General features: G+C 41.6%; 1 protein-coding gene across 2 annotated transcripts in view; it reads right to left on the reverse strand.

Annotated features, from left to right (window-relative positions):
• Positions 1-19,673, reverse strand: part of LOC149718032 (cell adhesion molecule Dscam1-like) — a 191,934-nt gene that overhangs the window by 122,603 nt on the left and 49,658 nt on the right. For both annotated transcript variants that reach the window (XM_089841839.1, XM_089841840.1), the window contains 5 exons: positions 18,374-18,661; positions 13,758-13,877; positions 9,670-9,843; positions 3,782-3,932; positions 2,084-2,238 (listed from right to left, as the gene is read on the reverse strand). In XM_089841839.1, coding sequence (XP_089697965.1) covers positions 2,084-2,238; positions 3,782-3,932; positions 9,670-9,843; positions 13,758-13,877; positions 18,374-18,661 — 888 coding nt within the window. The remainder of the gene's footprint in view (positions 1-2,083; positions 2,239-3,781; positions 3,933-9,669; positions 9,844-13,757; positions 13,878-18,373; positions 18,662-19,673) is intronic.

The following is a 19,673-nucleotide window of genomic DNA, read 5'->3' on the forward strand; positions in this document are numbered from 1 at the left end:
CGGGTATAATATATCTAACCTTCTCATCTCTTCTCGGGGTAAGTCGTCCGAGAACAAATTCGGAGCTGACCGCACGGACCGAGATCCTTTGGGTCTTATACCTGCCTCGTGATCCCAGGCTCTTGATAAGAGAGTCAAGAGGGATGAGAAAAGAAGGAAGAAAAGGTGGATATAAAAGGAACTGCCGGCTCTACCTACATAGACCCTTTCCGCGCTTCCCCGTTATCCGACTTCCTACAGTAACAACAGTCCTATTCAATATGGCCAAAGACTACGCGGTGGTATTCGCGATGAGACGGTTAACCAATTAGAAGCTGCAGTGTCAAGGATTTTTAGTAAGCCATCCCCTATCCTACGAGATTCAACGGAGGTACGCGGACCAAGGATAGGTAGTCGTTTCGGAAGACGCGGTAGCCCTCAGGCCCGTGGGACCCTAAGAATATATCTCTCCACCCTCTTAGTAATTAACCCGACTCGCCGTTCTCTCGACTCGAGATGGCACTCGTGGCTAGAATCTTCCCGTTGGCGCGATACTTAGGACACCTACATCGCCTTCTATTTTCTTAAGCCTAGAATTTATTCGTTTCTCTCAAGAATATTCGACCGAATCTCAAGTTCGAAATTAAGTTGAACAAGTACGCCAGAAAACACAAAAAAAACTTAAAAGCTTTTGAATTACTTACGCGGTTAAATATTAAAGTGAGATATAAATAAATTCTTGGGTTTACTTTTTTCGTGGTCGATATTGCTTAGGACTCGGAGGTTAACAAACCCTTAAAAACGTAAATTACTAAGAGGATGGCGGGCGAAGGAGTCTTCCGTAATAAGAAGTCGAGCTCCTGACTCCGAAAGTCCGCGAGATAATAAACAATAAAACGTTTCAAGAAAATTACTAGAAGGAATTTTTGTCATTGGGGAGTCGGGCCCTTTTATAAATTCGCTTTTAAATTAGCCTAATGTTCTATTACCAAAGTAGATTTTTCAAGGGAGTTAAAAGACGCGGCGCAATTTTAAAAGGGACCTCGCACCTGAGGTTAAAATCTAATTAGCTATTCTTTTTTTCTATATCATACTTCATTCACCAATTTTCGCCTAACTAAGAGCACGGAAACCATCGTAGGTATAAAATTTTATAAAGACAAAACGGAAGTCTCAGCATTGATGGGGAACCCTTATTTATTTAGTTACAGTCCCTGACTTTATATAAAAAAGGGGCCTTATCCGAAATGCTACGTTGGCCGCCGCCGCCGCCGGCTTTCTTTTTAAATTGCTAATTAGGGAGTCTTAATTGCAACATAGGCAGTCTTCAAGGAGCCAATTATTGAGTAAACAGAAGGCAACTATTTAAACTTTTGTTTGTAAGAATTGGGCTGAAGTTCTGGCATCGCAAACTTTAATTAACGAGTTTTACTTTTTATAAAACACCACTCGAACACGAACGCCTTTATTTCGTAACAAGAGTAAATCAATCCCCGGAGAATACGGCGCGCCGACTCTAATCTGAACCGAATGAACTCGAGTGGGTGGGTACGCCCCCCTTCCGGTATCGCTTAAAATCCAACAAATCTAGCTGACTCGTTTCCAGCATTCAGACGTCCGATCAAAGATTCATTAGGGCCCCGAGTTTGATTGAAAAGGTTGCAAAATGTTAATTGGCTTCAACTAAAGCGTAAGTACATCTTTCGCGGCGTAATTAAGGCGAACTGATTAACGTTGGAGGGCCGGGATGGCCGGCTGCCGCTGGCCAGACAAGAAAAATGAGGCACCGCGCCAAGGCCAATATCAGTTTAGGAATTTTAGAGAGGCCGGTTTACGATTTTGCAAATAAATACCCCAGGTAAAACTCGGGAGTGAGATTTTGCTAGTTTACGAAGTTACCATATTTGAGAAGCGCCATTTAACCCGAGTATTGGTAGTGATAGCTATGTATGGCGGCAGCCATCTTGGATGGTTGCGTATCTGTATAGGTATCACTACTAACCCGCGCTCTAATAACCTTGATCGCGCGTTGCGGATCGAGGGTTCGTTAGGGTTTATAAAAGAGGCGTGGGAGTGTGTTGGGAAATGAAGGGGGGAATCTTACCTTGAATAATGACTCTTAAATCGGCCTTGTCTTCGCCGAATGGATTGCTCGCGATGCACGTAAAGAGCGCCGAATCATCTCTTTCGGCCGAGAGCAATATCAGACGAGAGATTTTAGTGGCTCCTTTTTCGTTACTCGGATCTTGATTAAGGTACCTAATTAAAAAAGAAGAGCGTCAAATCCCCTGGCTCCATCCTTTCTCCCCTCCCCCCAATTCGGATTAAAAATAGATAATAAGTTCATGTCAGTATAAAATAACGGAAAAGGTTTGTTATCGACCCTGAAACTAAGCCGCTAACGCCATAGACTCAATCAAGGGAGAATTACCATTTTCAATGCTTTGTAGTATTTCAGTACCCCTTTAAGACTAAAGCCCTTGAGATACTTCGCTCGAAATATATTAGTTTTCTCTTTAGTTCTTCAAAACTGGAAAATTGTTCAATTTCCCGCAGCTACTGAGACACTCGTCAAATACGGTTGAAACAATGACTTTAGGCGAAAACTGGCCTATTTATACGAAATTCTAAACTCGTCTAAAAGTACAGACGGGAGATTTTACCCCAGGCATTATAATATTTTAACTCTGACAAAAGATATAACAACAGAAATATTTATTCGAAGCGTGATAAATAATAAATTTTGGAAATTATGATTACGTGTTACGATTTATGTTCGAACCGCATTCTTTCTAAGACTGAAATTAGGAATAGCTTAAAGACTGTCTATACTCATTAGGCTACCACGAGATGTAAGAAGTATCTCTCAGGATGAAAGACTCGGTATAAAATGGAGGCAAAACACGGAAACTCTCTCTTCAGCACGAAGCCTCGGCCAATAAAGATAAAGAAGGAAATCTATTTAAGAAGAACGTATCCCGCAGAATGCGTATAGACCTTGGCTCTATTGCTACACAATAAACAGGAACATAGTGGTGACGTGCTTGTCCATTGCAGAGTCCATTTGAATTTCGAAAGAGCTAAGATCCGCGCTTGGACAAAACTTTCGAAAGAGCTAGTCTTCCTTATCTTACGCGCGGAAAGAGGTTTCAAAAGCGGATACGAAGTCCCAGGGCTCGATGGACTCTCTAAACATACAGTTTCTGTTTCACAACATGGTGGTATATCCGTGGAATAGAAGGCTCCTAATTGTTTAAAGCCAAATTTCTGCGAGAATCGCGCTTCTGCAGCCAAAGAATAAGCAAAACTAGTTGACTCAATCAAGAAATATCCTTGTAAAATCGAATTAAGACGCCAGCTCGCTTCCGCCCAATTTGCTATACGGAATAACGAAACAAATTAGCCGGACAGGAAATTGGGTTAAAACTTTCGTATAAACAAGGTTTCAGTTTAGCGACAGAAAGTGCGGTCCATTTTAAATAGTAAACACTTTCTTTTTAGCATCATCGGTGTACAATCAATTTGTAGACAAATTGAGACAAATTTATTGCGAGTCTCCGAGGAATCAAAAGAGGAACTTTACTTTAACCCACCACAGTCTTTAAGAGGAATTGCTCCCGAACTTGGCTAAAAATTACTTCGAGTTGAAGACCTCAATGGGCGGGCAACTTTGAACTTTTCAAACTTTAGGCGGAATATTTATCTATCTATTTAATTAGGCAAATATCTAACTTATTCCGGCGGAGGTTAGCAAGGCATATAAGCGAGAGGGGCCTCGCGTAGGTCGATAGTGAATTCTTACCTTCCGCTGTTTCCGTGCGTGTGAATGGGCACTCCATCTTTCCTCCACGTGACAGTCAGTGGCGGATCCCCCGACGCCGAGCACGACAACGTCGTCTTCTCTCCCTTCCTGCCTTTAACCGTGTGACTGGCGCTCTGCACCTGAGGTAAATCTGGAAAAAGAAGAAGAAGAAGATGCTGGGGCTAAAATCAAAGACACACTGACGGTGCAGCGGGTTAAATATTCAAACGAAAAGAAGGAACTAGGCGGGGGAAGAAACCGAATACCAAAATCCTTTTGTTTCTCCCTTCAAACGGAACTGGAAATATTTGGGAATGCGCTCGCCCCCCCCCCCCGTTTGAGGGAAAACCAAAAATGTTCGAGAGGGAGAAAAGTTTTCCGAGACGAGAGTTTTCAATTAGGTTCCATTTCAAAACTGAAGTCAAAGAGACCCAAAAATTATATCCCGAAGCTACGTTGAAGAATCGGATTCCATATTCCGAAAATTGCTCCCATCTATTTTAACCCATCTTTACTATTTTATACTTAACAGGGAAAGACAAAGTGTACGAATACTCAATGTTAAATTACGTCGTAAGAAAGAAAGTAGTGTCAAGTTGCCCTTAAGAATGAATACGCCTACGACTGTTTACAATCTTTCTTCCAAAGATTTCGAGAGAAAATCCGAGAGGTTCATAGCGAATTCTCAAGGAATTGACTATAATATGACATGAATCACATTTCAAGTCGTCATTTAAACGCTAGAGGATAACCATGATTTAAAAATTAAAAGCATATTCATCGAAAAATGGAATAAATTGCTGTTATTTATAAGAAAAGCTCCGGGCGTATGCAGATACATTTTTTTTTTTGAAAGGCGAAATAGGCTAATGCTTCGGACGGGTTAAAATGATTTTCTTTTTAAGACATAGCGGCGGCGGCAGCGCGTCTTTAGAGCGAACAAACGGATAATAATCCCTCAATCCCTTAAGCAAAGTTAAAAAAATAAGAAAATGTCAGGGGACCGCGACACTAAAAACGTCTACAAAAAATGGATGCAAAATACGGGTATAGAAGAAAGAAAACTTGCGAGAACAAAATTTGGAAGTAAGCTTTTCTCGCGATGAACATTTTTTTTAGTAAGCATTCAGGCGTGGTGGTGATGGTGGTACTCGGCTCGCTCGGTACCTAGCTAAAAGCTCTTCGAAGCGGAATTATTTTTTGCCGCCTGAAATTTTGGAAGGAAGCTTTCGTATTTTCCCCGTAGATTCCATCTCATTGCAAATATACATCATTTTTTGGAAGTTTTACGTTTCGAGGGAATACGAAAAAGGAGATAAATACGGAGACAAAGGTTTGGAGTATACCATTGATCATACGCGGGGATTTGGAAAAGATCTCGAAGAAAAATCTTAACTTACAACGCGAAACTGCAGGGGCTTATCGAAGACTCGGATACTTGGAAAAGGTTCACGGGTAGTTGAGCGGTTTTCAAAAGCGCGTTTTGGAATAAAGCGGTTCCTAAAACAGCGGTTTGCAAAACCGCGTACAAGCAAAACCGCGGTTGCTGTTTCCGCGTTTCTCAATACAGCGCTATTTCCCAAAACAGCGGTTGCTGTTTCCGCCCAAACTGTGATTGATAGGGAGGGAAATATCTATTATAGGACAAAGAACAATATTATGCAAAAATTAGTAATGTTATATCGGAAGTAAATATAAAATATAATTTTTTGGAAAAGGCATATTATTTTGGGAAGTTAATGAAGATAAACAACAATATTTTGGAAAAGGCGTACTTTCGTACGCTCAAGATATAAACGCTGTAATCAAAATGCGCTAAAACGAGAAATGGCTATAATGGCAAACGCGTTTATGAAAAAGCCGTTTTGGACAATGCTGTTTTGATAACACGCCCAATCGATAACATACCCTTGGAAAAGGGGCTATAACAATTATTCGTTTCACAATCCCTTTAAATGAGGGAGCTTATATATATTCCCTTATTTTTTTCAGTCTGCATTCGCATTCTTGTTTTTACGAATGTTAGTTTTCTTAGACGAGAGAGATCAGCCCGTGCATTCTGACTTTTCTCTTTCCTCGAGTATACTATTCTCGGGAGGAATCTAGCTTCTATTTCCTCATTTTCTCGCTTTAACACTCATTGCCAGCACTACGAAAGAGTAACGGAGAAAATTCGAGCGGCAATGAGGTGTCATTTCGTTAGAATCATCGCTCTTTTTCCTGGCTTTCTCTCTCTCCCTCTAACTCTTAGGCTCGTTCTAAGACAGTTCCTTCGTTCCTTATACGTATAGACTCCCAATTGATTACTGATAAAACTAGTTTATTGTTTGGGAAAGTTGTTTAAGGAGTCTAAGATAGGAGGGACTTTTACCCGCGATACTCATCCCGGGAAGAACAAGAAAAACGAGAGAGAGGGAGAGAGAGAGAGATCCGGTATTCCTTTCTCTCAGGAGGTTGTTACGAGGAAAGGAATCCCAATCCAGGTCTCTCTTCCCAAATGGCTTCCTTCCACCTGCCCCTCTCTATACACTAGGGGCTTTAAGGGTTAAGGATATCTCGGTTGTCAGGAAGTGGACTCGTGTTAATATATCCGGTACGTGTTAATAAAAAAATGATAAAGGAGCTTAGTGCAATCCGAGACGGTATTACCCTCGTAACAAAATCTGCTACGATACATTCGTTAAGGTTTTTTTGGCCTACATTTTCCTTATATTCAAGATTTAGTAAAATACTCTCAAAGATTAAGGTATCTATTTTCAAATATTGACTGGGGAGTTCATATTAAACTGAATTAAACTGATGACTTTGATCGCGCTTGGTGTAAGGTATAATTTCACTTTCCTCTAAAAATCATCCCTGGAAAGACTAGAACAATATTTTACAGGAATATTCGTTTCGCTGGTTTTCTATCTTACTACTACAGTAGCTTAGGATAGCCACGTATTCTTCCTTTTCTAAATAAAATAAATAAAAGTGGGTGGGCCAGAGAAGTCGAAAAGAACGAAAATCCCTTTTTGCTCCCAAAGCTCCCAGATGGGTGTTAGTGAGAAATCCGAGTCGACACGCGAATTGAAAAGTTCAGCCGAATCTTTCCACCCGTTCCTCGTAGGTAAGGTAGCTCCTCTTTTTCCTTACGCGTTTGGGACTTTGCATTTGTTATATATAAAGTAGACGGGCGAAAGAAGCGGCGGATTTACGACGGCTTCTACGTTTCTCCAAAACACGGGGGCCAAAAGACATCGAGTCAAAAGTGAAAGAAAAAGAATGGCCAAGAGATGGAGACCGATTTCTTTTATTTACGTCTCTAGACCGAGAGCGAGTTAGACCGAGGGCTTACGGCTTTCCAGAGAAAGATATTGGAGAAAAGGAAACGTATCGCTCTCTCGCCAGAAGCTCCCTGCATTTACAAATAAAGAATACATTGCCCCCGTGTCACTCAACTGACTACTCTCGCAAAAATAACCTAAAACAAAAGGTGTCAGTGGTATAGTCTAAAATACTCCCGTTCATACTCGAAGTTCATAACCTAAGTCTTAGTAATACTTGGAACAGGGTAAGAGTTTGCGATAACTAGAGATACTAAATTATAATACTGAATAAAAAAACTTTCGATGGCGATCGTTCTCTAGAGTCGGGTCAGGCAAGTAGATCGAAGCTTTGATGATACAGAAAGGTAAGTTGACGGGTTAAAATAGACTCGGGGTGAGAAATGCCTGACATCAGCCAGATTTCTGGTCATTTTCTTTTCTTAGGGCCGAGGTTTTTTATTGGAAAGAGGCTGCAGTTGGCCACTGGGGCGTATAAACCTTTCACCCGGACAAGTGTCATAGTATTTTCAAAGGAGGAAGAGCGGACTGGCTCGCCACTTAAAGAAAAGGCTATATAGTTACTTTATACAGATTTGGCCCGTTACCAAAGTGAAAGAGCAGAAAAAAAATGGAAAGCTCTCCTTCGAATACGTTCCTTTTCTCAGGAAAGAAAGAAAGAAAGAAAAAGAGTGGCACTATACTATCCTCCTCTGACCTAGCTCTGACACTTCGTACTCGCTACAATTTCGAAAGAGTGTGCCGAGCTGTCACTCGACGAGAAATTCGTGACTTTTATTTCACGAATGAAATACATACGGAAAGAGGATTGCCGCCGCCAGAATTTTCGACGTTTAGTGGAGGACACGAAAAGATTTAGCCCTTAAAGTCGACTGTGATGGAAAATCGATATTCAGACTTTTCCCCAATTATTATTTCCTAAAAACCTGGCCGATATTTTGTTGATTAACTTAGGACAAGTAATAATTAAATATAAGAAGAAATACTGGAAAAGACGCTTCCAGTCTTAAGATCATTCGAAAGAAACAATAAATTTCATCTTAAAGAAAATTTCCTTCCAAGGAATTCGGGGGGGGGGGTCGTGAAGGGGAGTGAAGAAAATGTAGCAGAGCGCGTCTCCCCGACTCCCCCAATTTTTACGTTCTGGAGCTTTAGGGGATGAATTTAATATACCGCGAAGAATTTCTCCCTTTTGCTCGGATCGGGAGTATTTCCCTCCTCGGTGGCGGCATCATTCCATCGACCTCCACCCACCCCTAAAAAAGAATCTTCTTTTCATAACTGGGACACGACTGTTGCATATTTGATAAGACATCTCTAAAGCCAAAAATTGAATAAACATTCTTTTTTTCTTCATCCCCTGTAAGGCCGCTTCCTCCACACACACACACACACCTCCCATCTCTCAAATCGTCGCGAGGAGGAAACCAGGGGATAGAATTGAACGAAATAAAAAATACTATTTCCGATTCTAGGGCCCTGCCTAGTGACTCGGCATATATCCTACTTCCGAGGAAATTCTTTAAAATATCTGAAAGGTTTTTGTTGTACGATAGCATCCAGGAATTCACTAAATCATTCCACGAATATCGAATGAGAGCTTGGCAATTAATGTCATTAAAGCTTAAATTACGTTGCGGGAACACTCGTTTTAAATAGTTGACGAATCGAATTAAGACGTACTGAACTACTGGGAAAATAATTCGTGAGAGATTTAAGTAAATTCATGGCGATAACCGAGTAGCGGGATGACGAGAAGGGAGGAGGAGCTCATATTCGACATTCTCGACTAGAGATAAGGTCGGTGCCATAAGTAGGAAATAAAATTGGAAAAATCTAGTTTCCTCCCACCGCTAGAACAGGATTGCCAGACGGATTCTATCGTGGTTTATAAAATACAAGAAAAAAGATGTATACCAAATAGAAAAGTGTCCCCCCCTCCCTCCGTGTTTCTCTATTTTTGATTGTCAGACTTATACCCCGAAGAAATGGTAGTCGCGACTCTCATTGTAGTATAATTTCCCATATTTCCAATTTCGCATCTTCGCATCTTCCCATTCACTCTCCCTCTCTCCCTCTCTCTCTCTCTCTCTCCCTCTCTCTCTCTCTCTCTCTCTCTCTCTCTCTCTCGATGCGATTCGAAGGACTCTGGGAGACAAAAAGGGATTTATAGTGGAGTGGAAAATGGCGGGGACGACGTGTCCCGCATTGCAAATGCAAAGTAAACAGGCTTCGGACCATCTTTTGAAAGCAAATGGATTCTTTCAATAGCCCAAAAAAAAAATCGCTGGGCCCAATAACCTCGGGGCACTTTTTCTTTTCTCCTTACGTCGTATTAAATGTCCATTAGGTATAAAAATCTAGTGTCAAATAAATTCTCGTTTTGAACAGTTTTCTCAGGCACGTAATTTGACGAATTATTAAAATAAATTGAACGAGATAGTTAACCCTTTCCCCATTCTTAGCCATTAGATCTACATTTGAATCTCGGAAAACTTTTCCCATCGAATAAATAATTTTGGGAATTCAATTAAGGTAAGAAGAAGAAAAGGGGTAACTTACTGTGAACCGTCAACTTGACTCTTGACCTTAAGTTCTCCCCAATTCCGTTGGTTACTTCGCATAAATAATATCCTTGATCGGCTTTGGACACCGTAGTAATATGCAGGGAACCATTCTCCAAGACGTGCATCTGCGGGCTGCTCAATATATTGTGATACATCGGTGGTTTCGTATCTGAAACGAAATTAAAACAAATAAGGTTAACGTTTAATGGCGGAGACACGACCGAAATAAATCACGAAGATCCCTCGGAATTTACGGTCTCGGAAAAGACAAACGAGAAAAAGAGGGGCGCGCGGCGTGAGATCATTTCCGTCGTATGAAAATTCACGTCATCGTAAATCCGAGTAAAGGAAAGAAGAAGCTAATCCAATAAGAGCGGACGGATAAAACCCAAACGGAGAGAAGAAGAAAGAAAAATAGGTAACGGTCTCTATAGTTTTGTTCCGGCGGACTTTGGTACGACTACTTTCATCCGTATACTGCCCCACCATTTGTGTATTAATCTACCACGGCTTTTTCTAGTTTACAAAACGGTTCTTGAGCCAAAGCTAGGCTCCTTCTGGTTCCTTTTTTTTTTATAAATCGGGGTATAACGATATAAAACCTCCCTAAGACCACCCGGAATCGCGCAACTGGCCCCCGTATATCTCCGAGGTAATTTCCTGAACAAATAAAGGTAGCGAGTTACAACGAAACTGTCGGAGAAGAGGAGCAGGAAGAAACAAAAGGTTGAGATCCAAACGGGGAAGAGAAAGTCGCTAACGAAATCCGAGGGAGTGCGAGGAAGTGCAGGGACGCCGAGGTTTGCGAAAGGATGTTGGAAGAGGGGAGAGAAAAAAAAGGGGGAGGAGGATGAGGATGAGGAGAGCGCGTCTCCCAGGAAACTTTTTATCCTCTTCCACAGCCTCTAAAGATCCCGAAGCCGTATCCTATTTCTATCGCTTTATCCGTTTCTCTTCCATCTCTTCTTCTACGTCTCTCGCTTACGTTTTTGGAAAGAAGACGGTCGGCATCGAGAAAAAGGAAAAGGAGGCGAAAGTAAACCCGTGCAAAGACGTCATACCTCCCAAACCGTAATTTATAAGTAGTTCTAACCAAAGGACTGGCGGAAAGCTATTCAAAATACGTCGTGGAAACCGATAACTTCCGGGGATGAATTATTTGGGAAAGAGCGTGCATAGTATGGGTAAAAAGGCGCATTCCGGGATTGAATTTCCTCCGTCGTTGCTGTTGTTCCACGAGGGGAATTAAGATTCTCAATGTTTGCCTAAACCGGTTCGTGTACGGGCCTATAGGATCTAGTTAAAACTAGCGTCGTAACGGGATGAATAGTTCTTTTACAAAGAAAATCTCGTTGGGACGCGAGTCGCGTTGACACTCGTGGCGGATATAGAGAAGAAACGCCCTTGGAAGGCCAAGAAAAAGAAAAGGGAAGGAAAGGAGAGTGGAAGTAAGAACACTCTTCGGAAGAGAATAGGAGAGGACGGAAGACAATCTGGACACGAAGGTCCAATTACGATTTCGCCAGGCCCATCTCCGTCGCCAAGTGTTTTTATAACCTAGAAGCAATCCAGGTATCCTATATATATTGATAAAACGATTTTGGAGACTCCTGTGAGAAAGTTGCCGAAGAAACGCTGACCCGCGGGGATTGCCTACTCAAAATAAAGAAAGGGGGATTTTTCCTTTAACAATCTAAGACTCAACGTATTTAATCTCGTTTCGTTTCGTTATTTTCCACCATGTAAAAAATGTTTGCCGAGTCTCGAGGGAGGGGAGCAAAGTTTTAATCCGCGCCTGATGAAATCTTTTATAGAAATCTAATCACGTTTCCCTTATTGAACGAGCCGGACAGGTTTGAACTGTTTGATCGAAGTTAAGTTTCATTTATTTATCTACTAAATTGAAATAATTTCGGGGAAAAATATTTATGGAAGAAGCGAGAGGATAGTTCGTAATTCGGCACGTTCCCTCGTACCTTTCTACGAATAGGAATTGGTTCAAAATCAAAAATACTTCTTTGAGGTTGCTAGGAAATAAAATCGGTTTTTCTCTAGAGATGCCGCACCGCCTACGTAACAAAAGCGGGCCTATCGAAGCGGAATACAATTAGAAGCGTCACTCTGAGAAAAACCAACTCTCTTCGATCTCTCTCTCTCTAAAAAAAAAAACCACCCCTATGCTCAAAAACATTCCAATAGGCAAAATCCTTTTTTCTCTCGGATTTTCTTTCTCTGGCTCACACCTTGGACGAATTAATTTCGGGACTGGAACGTAAGATTCTCTTAGACCCTAGCTGTTATAGCGTAACTCGATCGACTGAACTATTAGATTCGGTTGGGTGGGGGGCGGTCCATCGGTTAAGTCGTCCAAGTTTCCGTTTCCCCATAAATGGTTTTCTAGATTCTTTTCCTTTCGGAGGAGGAGGGATTCCCTTCGGACCAACATAAGGAAAACGTTTCGATGGCGCGTGATTCGCCTAAAGATTTCCATCGGCTACACTTTCGTCTCTAGAGAGAGAGTTCCTTCTTCAAACCGACGCCCAGATTGACTAACAACGGAAACTGGATACTTTAAAAAAACATCTCCGGATTGCTGGTTGGGGGCGGTGAGAGAGAGGGGGCTGGACGGACTGGCACTGCATGGTGGTGACAGAGTTTTCTATTAATACGAGCTAGAGAAAGTCACGAAGGACTACGGGGGATCTAGATCAGAATGGACACAACGTTTTCGAAAACTCACAGCACGATTTCATGATGACGAAGAAGGCAGTCACCAAAATTTAATCGCGTTTTGGTTTTAGATGATCATAGTTTTAGCTAACTTTTAAAAATAATTGGGTAAGGGAAACCCATTCTCAAACCCAGTCTATAGTTGCGATTCTTCCACAACAGTGCATGGCACTGCAACTTGCATCGAATATTTAATCAATTTTGCCTGTGGCTTTTGAAATTTTCTAGAGAAACCGCCGGGGACTGAAAAATAACTAGGGAACCTTCTCTTTGATTTGTACTCTCGACTATAACCTAAATCAAATATTTCTAAACGCTGCGGAAAAGGTGATAGGAGAAGTCGCCGCCGCGTTCCTTTCCTCTAGGCCATCTTCCAGTTCGTTAAATATAAAGAGAAAAATCTAAATTTACGAGAATAACAACTTTGGATTGGGTTCGAATAAAAGCGAAAATGTCTTCGGGTCGAAGACAACTTCGAAAGCTAAATTCTCAGCTCTAATTTATACAACTTCCGTTTAGTCTTTCAAAGTTACGTCAGACTAAAAATGTAAATAAGGAGAAGATAGCTTATAGCCGAGGCACCCCGCACCCACAGACATCGAATCAATCTTTCTTTTAGACAAGTTGAATATAAAAAGTTAAAAATATAAACTGGGGAACGAAAGAAAAAAAAAGGATAATCCTTTTAAACAAATTACAATTTCGCCTAAATGTAATAAAAGCCTTATACACAAAGTAATCTTATTTTTGCCAGCAAAAACTTTGAAGCGCAATATTGTGGGCTGTTTTCTTATTTTTCCTTCGTTCTTGGAGAACACTACGGTTCGCTCTTGCTCTTCCTCTCTCCCTCTCTCTTATCTGGCCCATAAATCATTTGGAGACTGAATGAAAACCCTCGTTTTCTCTATACACTACTAGCACTCTTTTTCCTATCCATCGTGGGGAATTTCAGATTGGGCCTCGGAAATCTTATAGTAGCGATGTACCAAAGCAATTCGCGGGAATCCATCAGAACGCGAGCTCGCGGATACCCAGAAGTTTCGAGGTAACGAATATTGTTAAGTTACCTCCCGGGCGAGTGCTAACATACCCCAGAAAGAGCCCCAAAACAAGTCGACTAATTTTTGCCCACGAGGTAAGGATGGATCCAAGCGGCACTTCCTCCGAATTGAACATCGTCTCTCGGACTTAAGATAGTCAGTTTCAGGTTGAAAATTTACCACGTCCGAAGGTATTTCGAATCTTAGTTTTCGGAGAGATAACGGGAAAAGTAGCCGTAGACGTGATAAAATTTCAACTTGATTCCGAATGCGTATAGTATCTTGGCGAACAAAGCACAGCGCGCTGTCTTACCTTCTTCTCTTTTCCATCTAACGACCGGGTTCGGTTCTCCTTGGGCTTGACAGTCGAAGAGCACCGAGCTACCAGCTGTAGCCATCTTCTCTTCCGGTACGATGGTCCACTGGGGAGCGGCTAAAGATACCCAGAAAGAGAACAGAAAAATAAGTAAAAAAAGGACTCGGGGAAATACAATTGGGCGGGAAAGAGAAAGAATTTTGGATGGAGGACCAAATGGTACTGGCGGACTTAAAATGGCGATGGAGAGGTTTTGAGCGTAGGTTCTCAGGAGACTTGTCTAGTCAAAGATACCGAGACAAGAAAAAAACTCCGCTTGATTGTGGACTTCTTCGCTAATGGTCAATAAGACACTATCAGGCCTACTGGCTTCCTTCGCGATTAGCTTCAGAGTGGAACTGTTAAGGAGCTATTCGTTGTTTTTTATTAGCCTAAGTAAGGGGTATAACTCTCAAAACTGACCGCCGCTTAAATTGTAAATAATTTTACCCCATTGTCTAAAATTATTTGGATGGAAATGAGATTGTTGCGCGGCGAACGCAAACAGAGGCGGACGAGCGTATTAAAATTATAATATTAAACTGAAAAGTTGAAAGAATTCCCCATGGGCATCTTTTCTCATTATAGCTGGGCGAAATAATCAAAAATTCCATAACATCCATCTCCGAACAAAGCTCCTCCTTAAATAAACGTCACGGGATAAAGGAATCTTTCACGAAAAAAAGAGAGAGATTTTTAATAAAGGAAGAGTATAAAACTAAGATGGATTATACAAAAAGGGACTACTTAAGAATTATTATCGAATAACTCTTTCTAATCGTTGCAAGTAAAAAGATAAACTAAATAATTTAAGGGTTTTAATTTTAGACCCGTGGATGGATACTTTAACGTCTGACGAAAAATCATACGGATGACCGACTACCGACAAAATTAATACTAGGAAGAGAGACGTAAAACATCTCTTATCCGCCGATACTTTTATAAGGGCACTCTCAGATCATACATAAAAGATTTGGCAACAAAAAAGATAGGGTTGTCTACGAGAAATCTTTCTGGAAACGAGTTGAGGAGTACTAAAATGTCCGCGAACTCAATTATCGAGAAAAAAATCTTCTAGTAGTCTGAAATCAGTGACGAAAGCCTTAAAGAAGGGATCAAGGGAAGTTTTTCCCAAATTCTTTTCTTTCCATTGTTTTCATTTCCTCCTCTTAGAAAACGTTCGAGTAAAAGAAACAAGAGTTATTTTCTAGGACTTCTCCTTACTTTGGAAGTCTCAACGCGGCTCTAGTTTCTCTTACAAGCTTGGTAGGGGATGGATTCCGCGTGTAATTCCGCATCGAGAACTAAAACGGCGAATGCCTTCGAAGAGCGCTATCTCTCATCGATTTTCGGGCGTGCCGTTGATTGAAGTCCGCGATTAAAGCCTTCCCTGGGAAGACTAGCTAGCCGGGATGAAGGAAGGAATAAAAAAAGAAGAGAAAGAAAAGTGGCGAAAAAAAAACCTCCATTGCCCATTTCATTAACTCAGATTTCCGTCTAATTGTTATCAGAAACGAATACTCCCTAACTGGAGCTATTTTAAGAGCTCTGGCTGCGAGAGAAAGAACAGAGGGGCTTCATTTACACGAGGTGATTTGCTGGCACTGATGGCTGATGGCTAGTGGCTGGCACTGATGGAAAATATAGCTTAGTAATTGTAGACGTGTTAAAGAGAAAGTGAAAGGCATCCGAATAATAATTAATGAAACAAAAGTTTTAAATAAATACTTCAAAGGAATACTGTATAATTAAACTACGGCTTATCATTTCGAAGTCTAAATATTAACAACGTACGAATGGGATGAAAAATTTATTTCAAAAACATTTCGACCTCCTAAATTTTGAGAGATAGCGAACGGGGGGGGGCTTCAAACGCCAGAACACCGCGGGATGCTGGGAAGGAAAATTTTCATAATCGCGATTTGCCAGAAAAGGAGCTAAAGGATACATTGAAAGGTTTAAGGCCGAAACGTTCATTATTATTTTAAAATAAACGGTCGTGCCGATAACGAGGAAGACAATTTATCAAACTAATTAATAATAGCCCGCAACCGTAGCTACCGTCCTCTAATAATCCCACTCCTACCTTATTATTGAAAATTTTAGACATTTCGCAGCGAAAATTTCTACGAACTTGGGAATGTACTTGGTGGGGGGGGGGGGTGCGATAGACGGAGGAAGAGGAGCTTGGGCGCTAGAGTGGGATAATGGGGACACGGAAGGTTCGTATTAGTGACGGGTGACTGGACTCGGGGAGTCCATAAGCAGCGGCGGAAGAGTCGCGTTAAGAGTTACGTTGTCATCTATTGATCTCGGGTGTTAGTCGCCATCAGCCAGGAGGAGGTGGAGTAGTCAGAGCGCCACTTTTCGATGCCCCCCCAAACGCCCCCTATACGTAATACGACTCTAAGCGGAAAGGGAGAAGCGATGACGACGCGCGCCAAAGAGAACAAAAGGGAAAATTATAATCCTAGATACGCTGCTAACGCCAGTTCCAAGCAAATACCATTTATCTCTCATTTCAACGAAATATCATGGCGTTTCGGTGACATTCCTAGTATAACGGTAACGATTACTTAAGCGCTAGAAAGGGACAAACCTTTACCGGGGAAATTAGGTCATTTCAATATGTACCTTCTTTCCGATTTTAATACGGTTTTTTGGGAATTGCGACAATTTCGCACTGAATTATTATAGCTTATCGACAAGGAAACGGGTTAGTTTTCGCCAGCATCGTCTATAGAAGGCTCGAATTCCTAATTGCGTCGCCTTTCAAAGGAGCGCCGACTAGGATCCGGTATAGACTGTAACCGTTCCGTAGACAATAAGTTTAGTACATAGTTTGTCCGGGGTTTTTGGGGGAATTCGAGGCTGTCGATAAAACTCGGGACTAGGTCTCGGTTTTGGTTTAGTGACCGCTCTTAATTGGGATTACCAAATAGGAGGAGGGTGGTGGGTGGAAGAGAACCTGGTCTATAGAAAAGCGTCAACTACACGTTTCTGAAACGATCCTTAACCGCGCGGTTCGGAACAAATCCCCATTTCAATAAACACCGGAGGGAGTCGAGAGTCAACCGGCGCTTTAACAATTAACCATTCTAAAACTAGTTGGTCTCGCCTCGTCCCCCACCCCCTTATTGGCGAGAACGGATATCCCGAAGTTTAATGGACAATGAGAACATGCAGCGTCTCACATTCCAACATCTTATCGAATCGGAAGATGACGGATTAAGCGTTTGACACGACTGTGCGTGTAAATAACCGAATCCACGTACGACTTCTTTCACGAATTGTTACCGCCATCAAACGACTTCCGTTCCATTCTCTGGTCGGTAAAATCTACAATTACTCCCATAGCTAATTAGGAAAACGCGGTTTAAGGCGAACCCGGGCGTATTAACTACGTTGGAACGTCAGCACCGCGTCCTTGAACGGACCCCTTTATGATGGTTTAAATTGTCGAGTTCGAATTCGGGCGAGTGACAACATCTGACGCCCGGAATTTCATTAGACGCTTACGTACTAGCGGAGATGGCGATCGGGATCGAGAGTAAGAGTCAGCTAATCGGTGCCAAATTCTCCCAAAATTGAAGCTACAAGCGTATTAATTAACCTTTCAGGCGAGTCATTACCCTCCCGTTTCCAATTTTGATACCCCGTGCACCGCTCACTGCATGCAATTTCCAATAATACGGAACTAAACCGAAGATAGGCGGGGTTTCAATCGGAAAGGCTTCGATGGACACGCTTATAATCGGAGAAGGATATTAAACTGTCCAATGTCAAGAATCTCCCTCCATTAATTACCGAAAGAATTACGTATCGCTATTGCCAACCAAAGTTTCCGAACATTTTGATTCGAGCCTTTTATTCTCCAACCAACCTCAAAAATGACTCGATTTAACGAGGTTAAATTATGACGAACCTATAACGTTATATTTTGACGGGGTCAAATTTTGGCTTTATTAAAATATAGTTTCCGCGTTCGATACGATAAAAATAAAAAGGCACCCTTCAATCAAAATGTTTCCAAACTCGGTAGACAGGGCGGAGCGCTTTTGTCTTGACAGTTAATTGGCAAAATTATTTTTCTTCACTCTCAAAACAAAGTTGGAGTGAATGTAGATGGGGGACATTTTTATATTTTTTGTACAGAGACATAAAACTAATCAAGATAAAACGTGGCCCGCTTTTTAAACGCAACCAAAAACCAATAAAAGTTACGAAGGAAACTCGATCGTCTATCAAAAATTGATTTTGTTGATACAGGGAACGCGTCTGAGACGGCCTATATAATATTTAGTAAACTTGGAAGGTTTAGACAACAACATTTGAGGAAATTAAAAGGAGGCTTGTTTTAACTATTTACCTTCACTTTAAAGATTGAAAACTGCCACGCGTATTGGGGAAAGAATTGGGTTTAGGAGAGCGAGTCAGATTCGAGTCTTATCTTAAAACCAAGCGAAGAAAGAAGTATAAGGAAGCAAATGTAATCGGGGACCGAGTCGAGTGAAGAAGATAGGATTGGGGGTGAGAGGTACAAAGTAAAAGTAAGAAGGGTAGAAATTTCTCACCGTGAACGACCATTCGGGCGGTGAAATTGACCGCGGAGACAGAGTTGACTGCGGAACACGTGTAATTGCCGGTTTGGCGACGGCTCAGCTTGTTGATGATCAAAGAAGAAACGAAGTCGGTCAGCGAAAGGACTTCCACTTCGGATCCGACATGGTTAACGGGGTTACCGTCCTTCGTCCAGTGAATAGCCACGGGAGCGTCCCCGGCAATGACCGTGCAAGTCGCCGAAATTCGCATTCCTTCTTGAAGATTACTCGGGAACGAAAAGGGACTAATCACCGGAGCGCCTGACACCGCGAAGAAACAAAAGGAGAAAATTCAAACCACACGTCTATACACTGGGGAAAAACACATTGAACCGACAAAACGTAATATAAAACAGTTATAACCAGACCTTTTCTTCGAAATAAGTTAATTTCTATGGATACGTCACTAACTCGCGTTATCTAATACATTTTCTTCCGACATTCTGCAGGTGGAAACATTTTCCATACGCCGAGTGCCTAATATTTCCCATAAAAAAATCCCTCCCTAAAAAAACGAAGCGAATGAGAGGAAGAGAGTGCTTAAAAGCTCGAAAATTGAATTTAATAAAAGAAGTGGGGGAAAAAATATAAAAGGTGGCCGCGGAATATCTGGCTCGTAGAAGAAGGAATCTCTGTCCCGAAGGACTCGCGCGTATCGATTTTGAAGCGTAGTTGAAGCGTCTTCCGGCTCTCCTACTTCTATTTTTTATTCCTTTCAAGCGAAACAATCGCTCGTGTGTGTACGAATGGTTAGCCGACCTCGAGGGCTATTTTTCCCGATAGCCACTAAACCCTCTTTGACCCTCTTCTTCAAATCGTTAAAAAACAACAAATATTGACTCGAAGATTTATCGCCAGACAAAATGCGATATCCCCTTTAAGGGCAGATATCCCCGATGAGTATACGGTCAAAAATTAAACGATGACCAAAAAGATAATGAAAAATTTGCCAAAATAATAATTTTCGTTCGATCACGCGGATTTCAAAATTGAAAGTTCAAGACAAATTCAAGCTGAAGCGAGTAATTTTATTTTTAATTTATGGTTTGCTCGAAATTCACGCCGAGTCTGTTTAAAGTTATAGCTCTTTGGTCATTTATCATTCCCCTAGTTTTAAACGGCGTCCCTCTATGCCGTTTTTATATTATTCCTGGATACTTTTTTCCTACAGACGGGGGCATCATCCTAAAAGATTTATCGTGTAGCCCTTAGCCACCAAAAACGTTTCCGTATCCTATAGTACAACGGGGAGAGATTCGGGATCCCCCTAAAG

The sequence above is a fragment of the Phalangium opilio genome, unplaced genomic scaffold (genome assembly GCF_054372755.1).
Source record: "Phalangium opilio isolate 3A_F unplaced genomic scaffold, DU_Popi_V2 ptg000003l_1, whole genome shotgun sequence".
NCBI lineage: Eukaryota > Metazoa > Arthropoda > Arachnida > Opiliones > Phalangiidae > Phalangium > Phalangium opilio.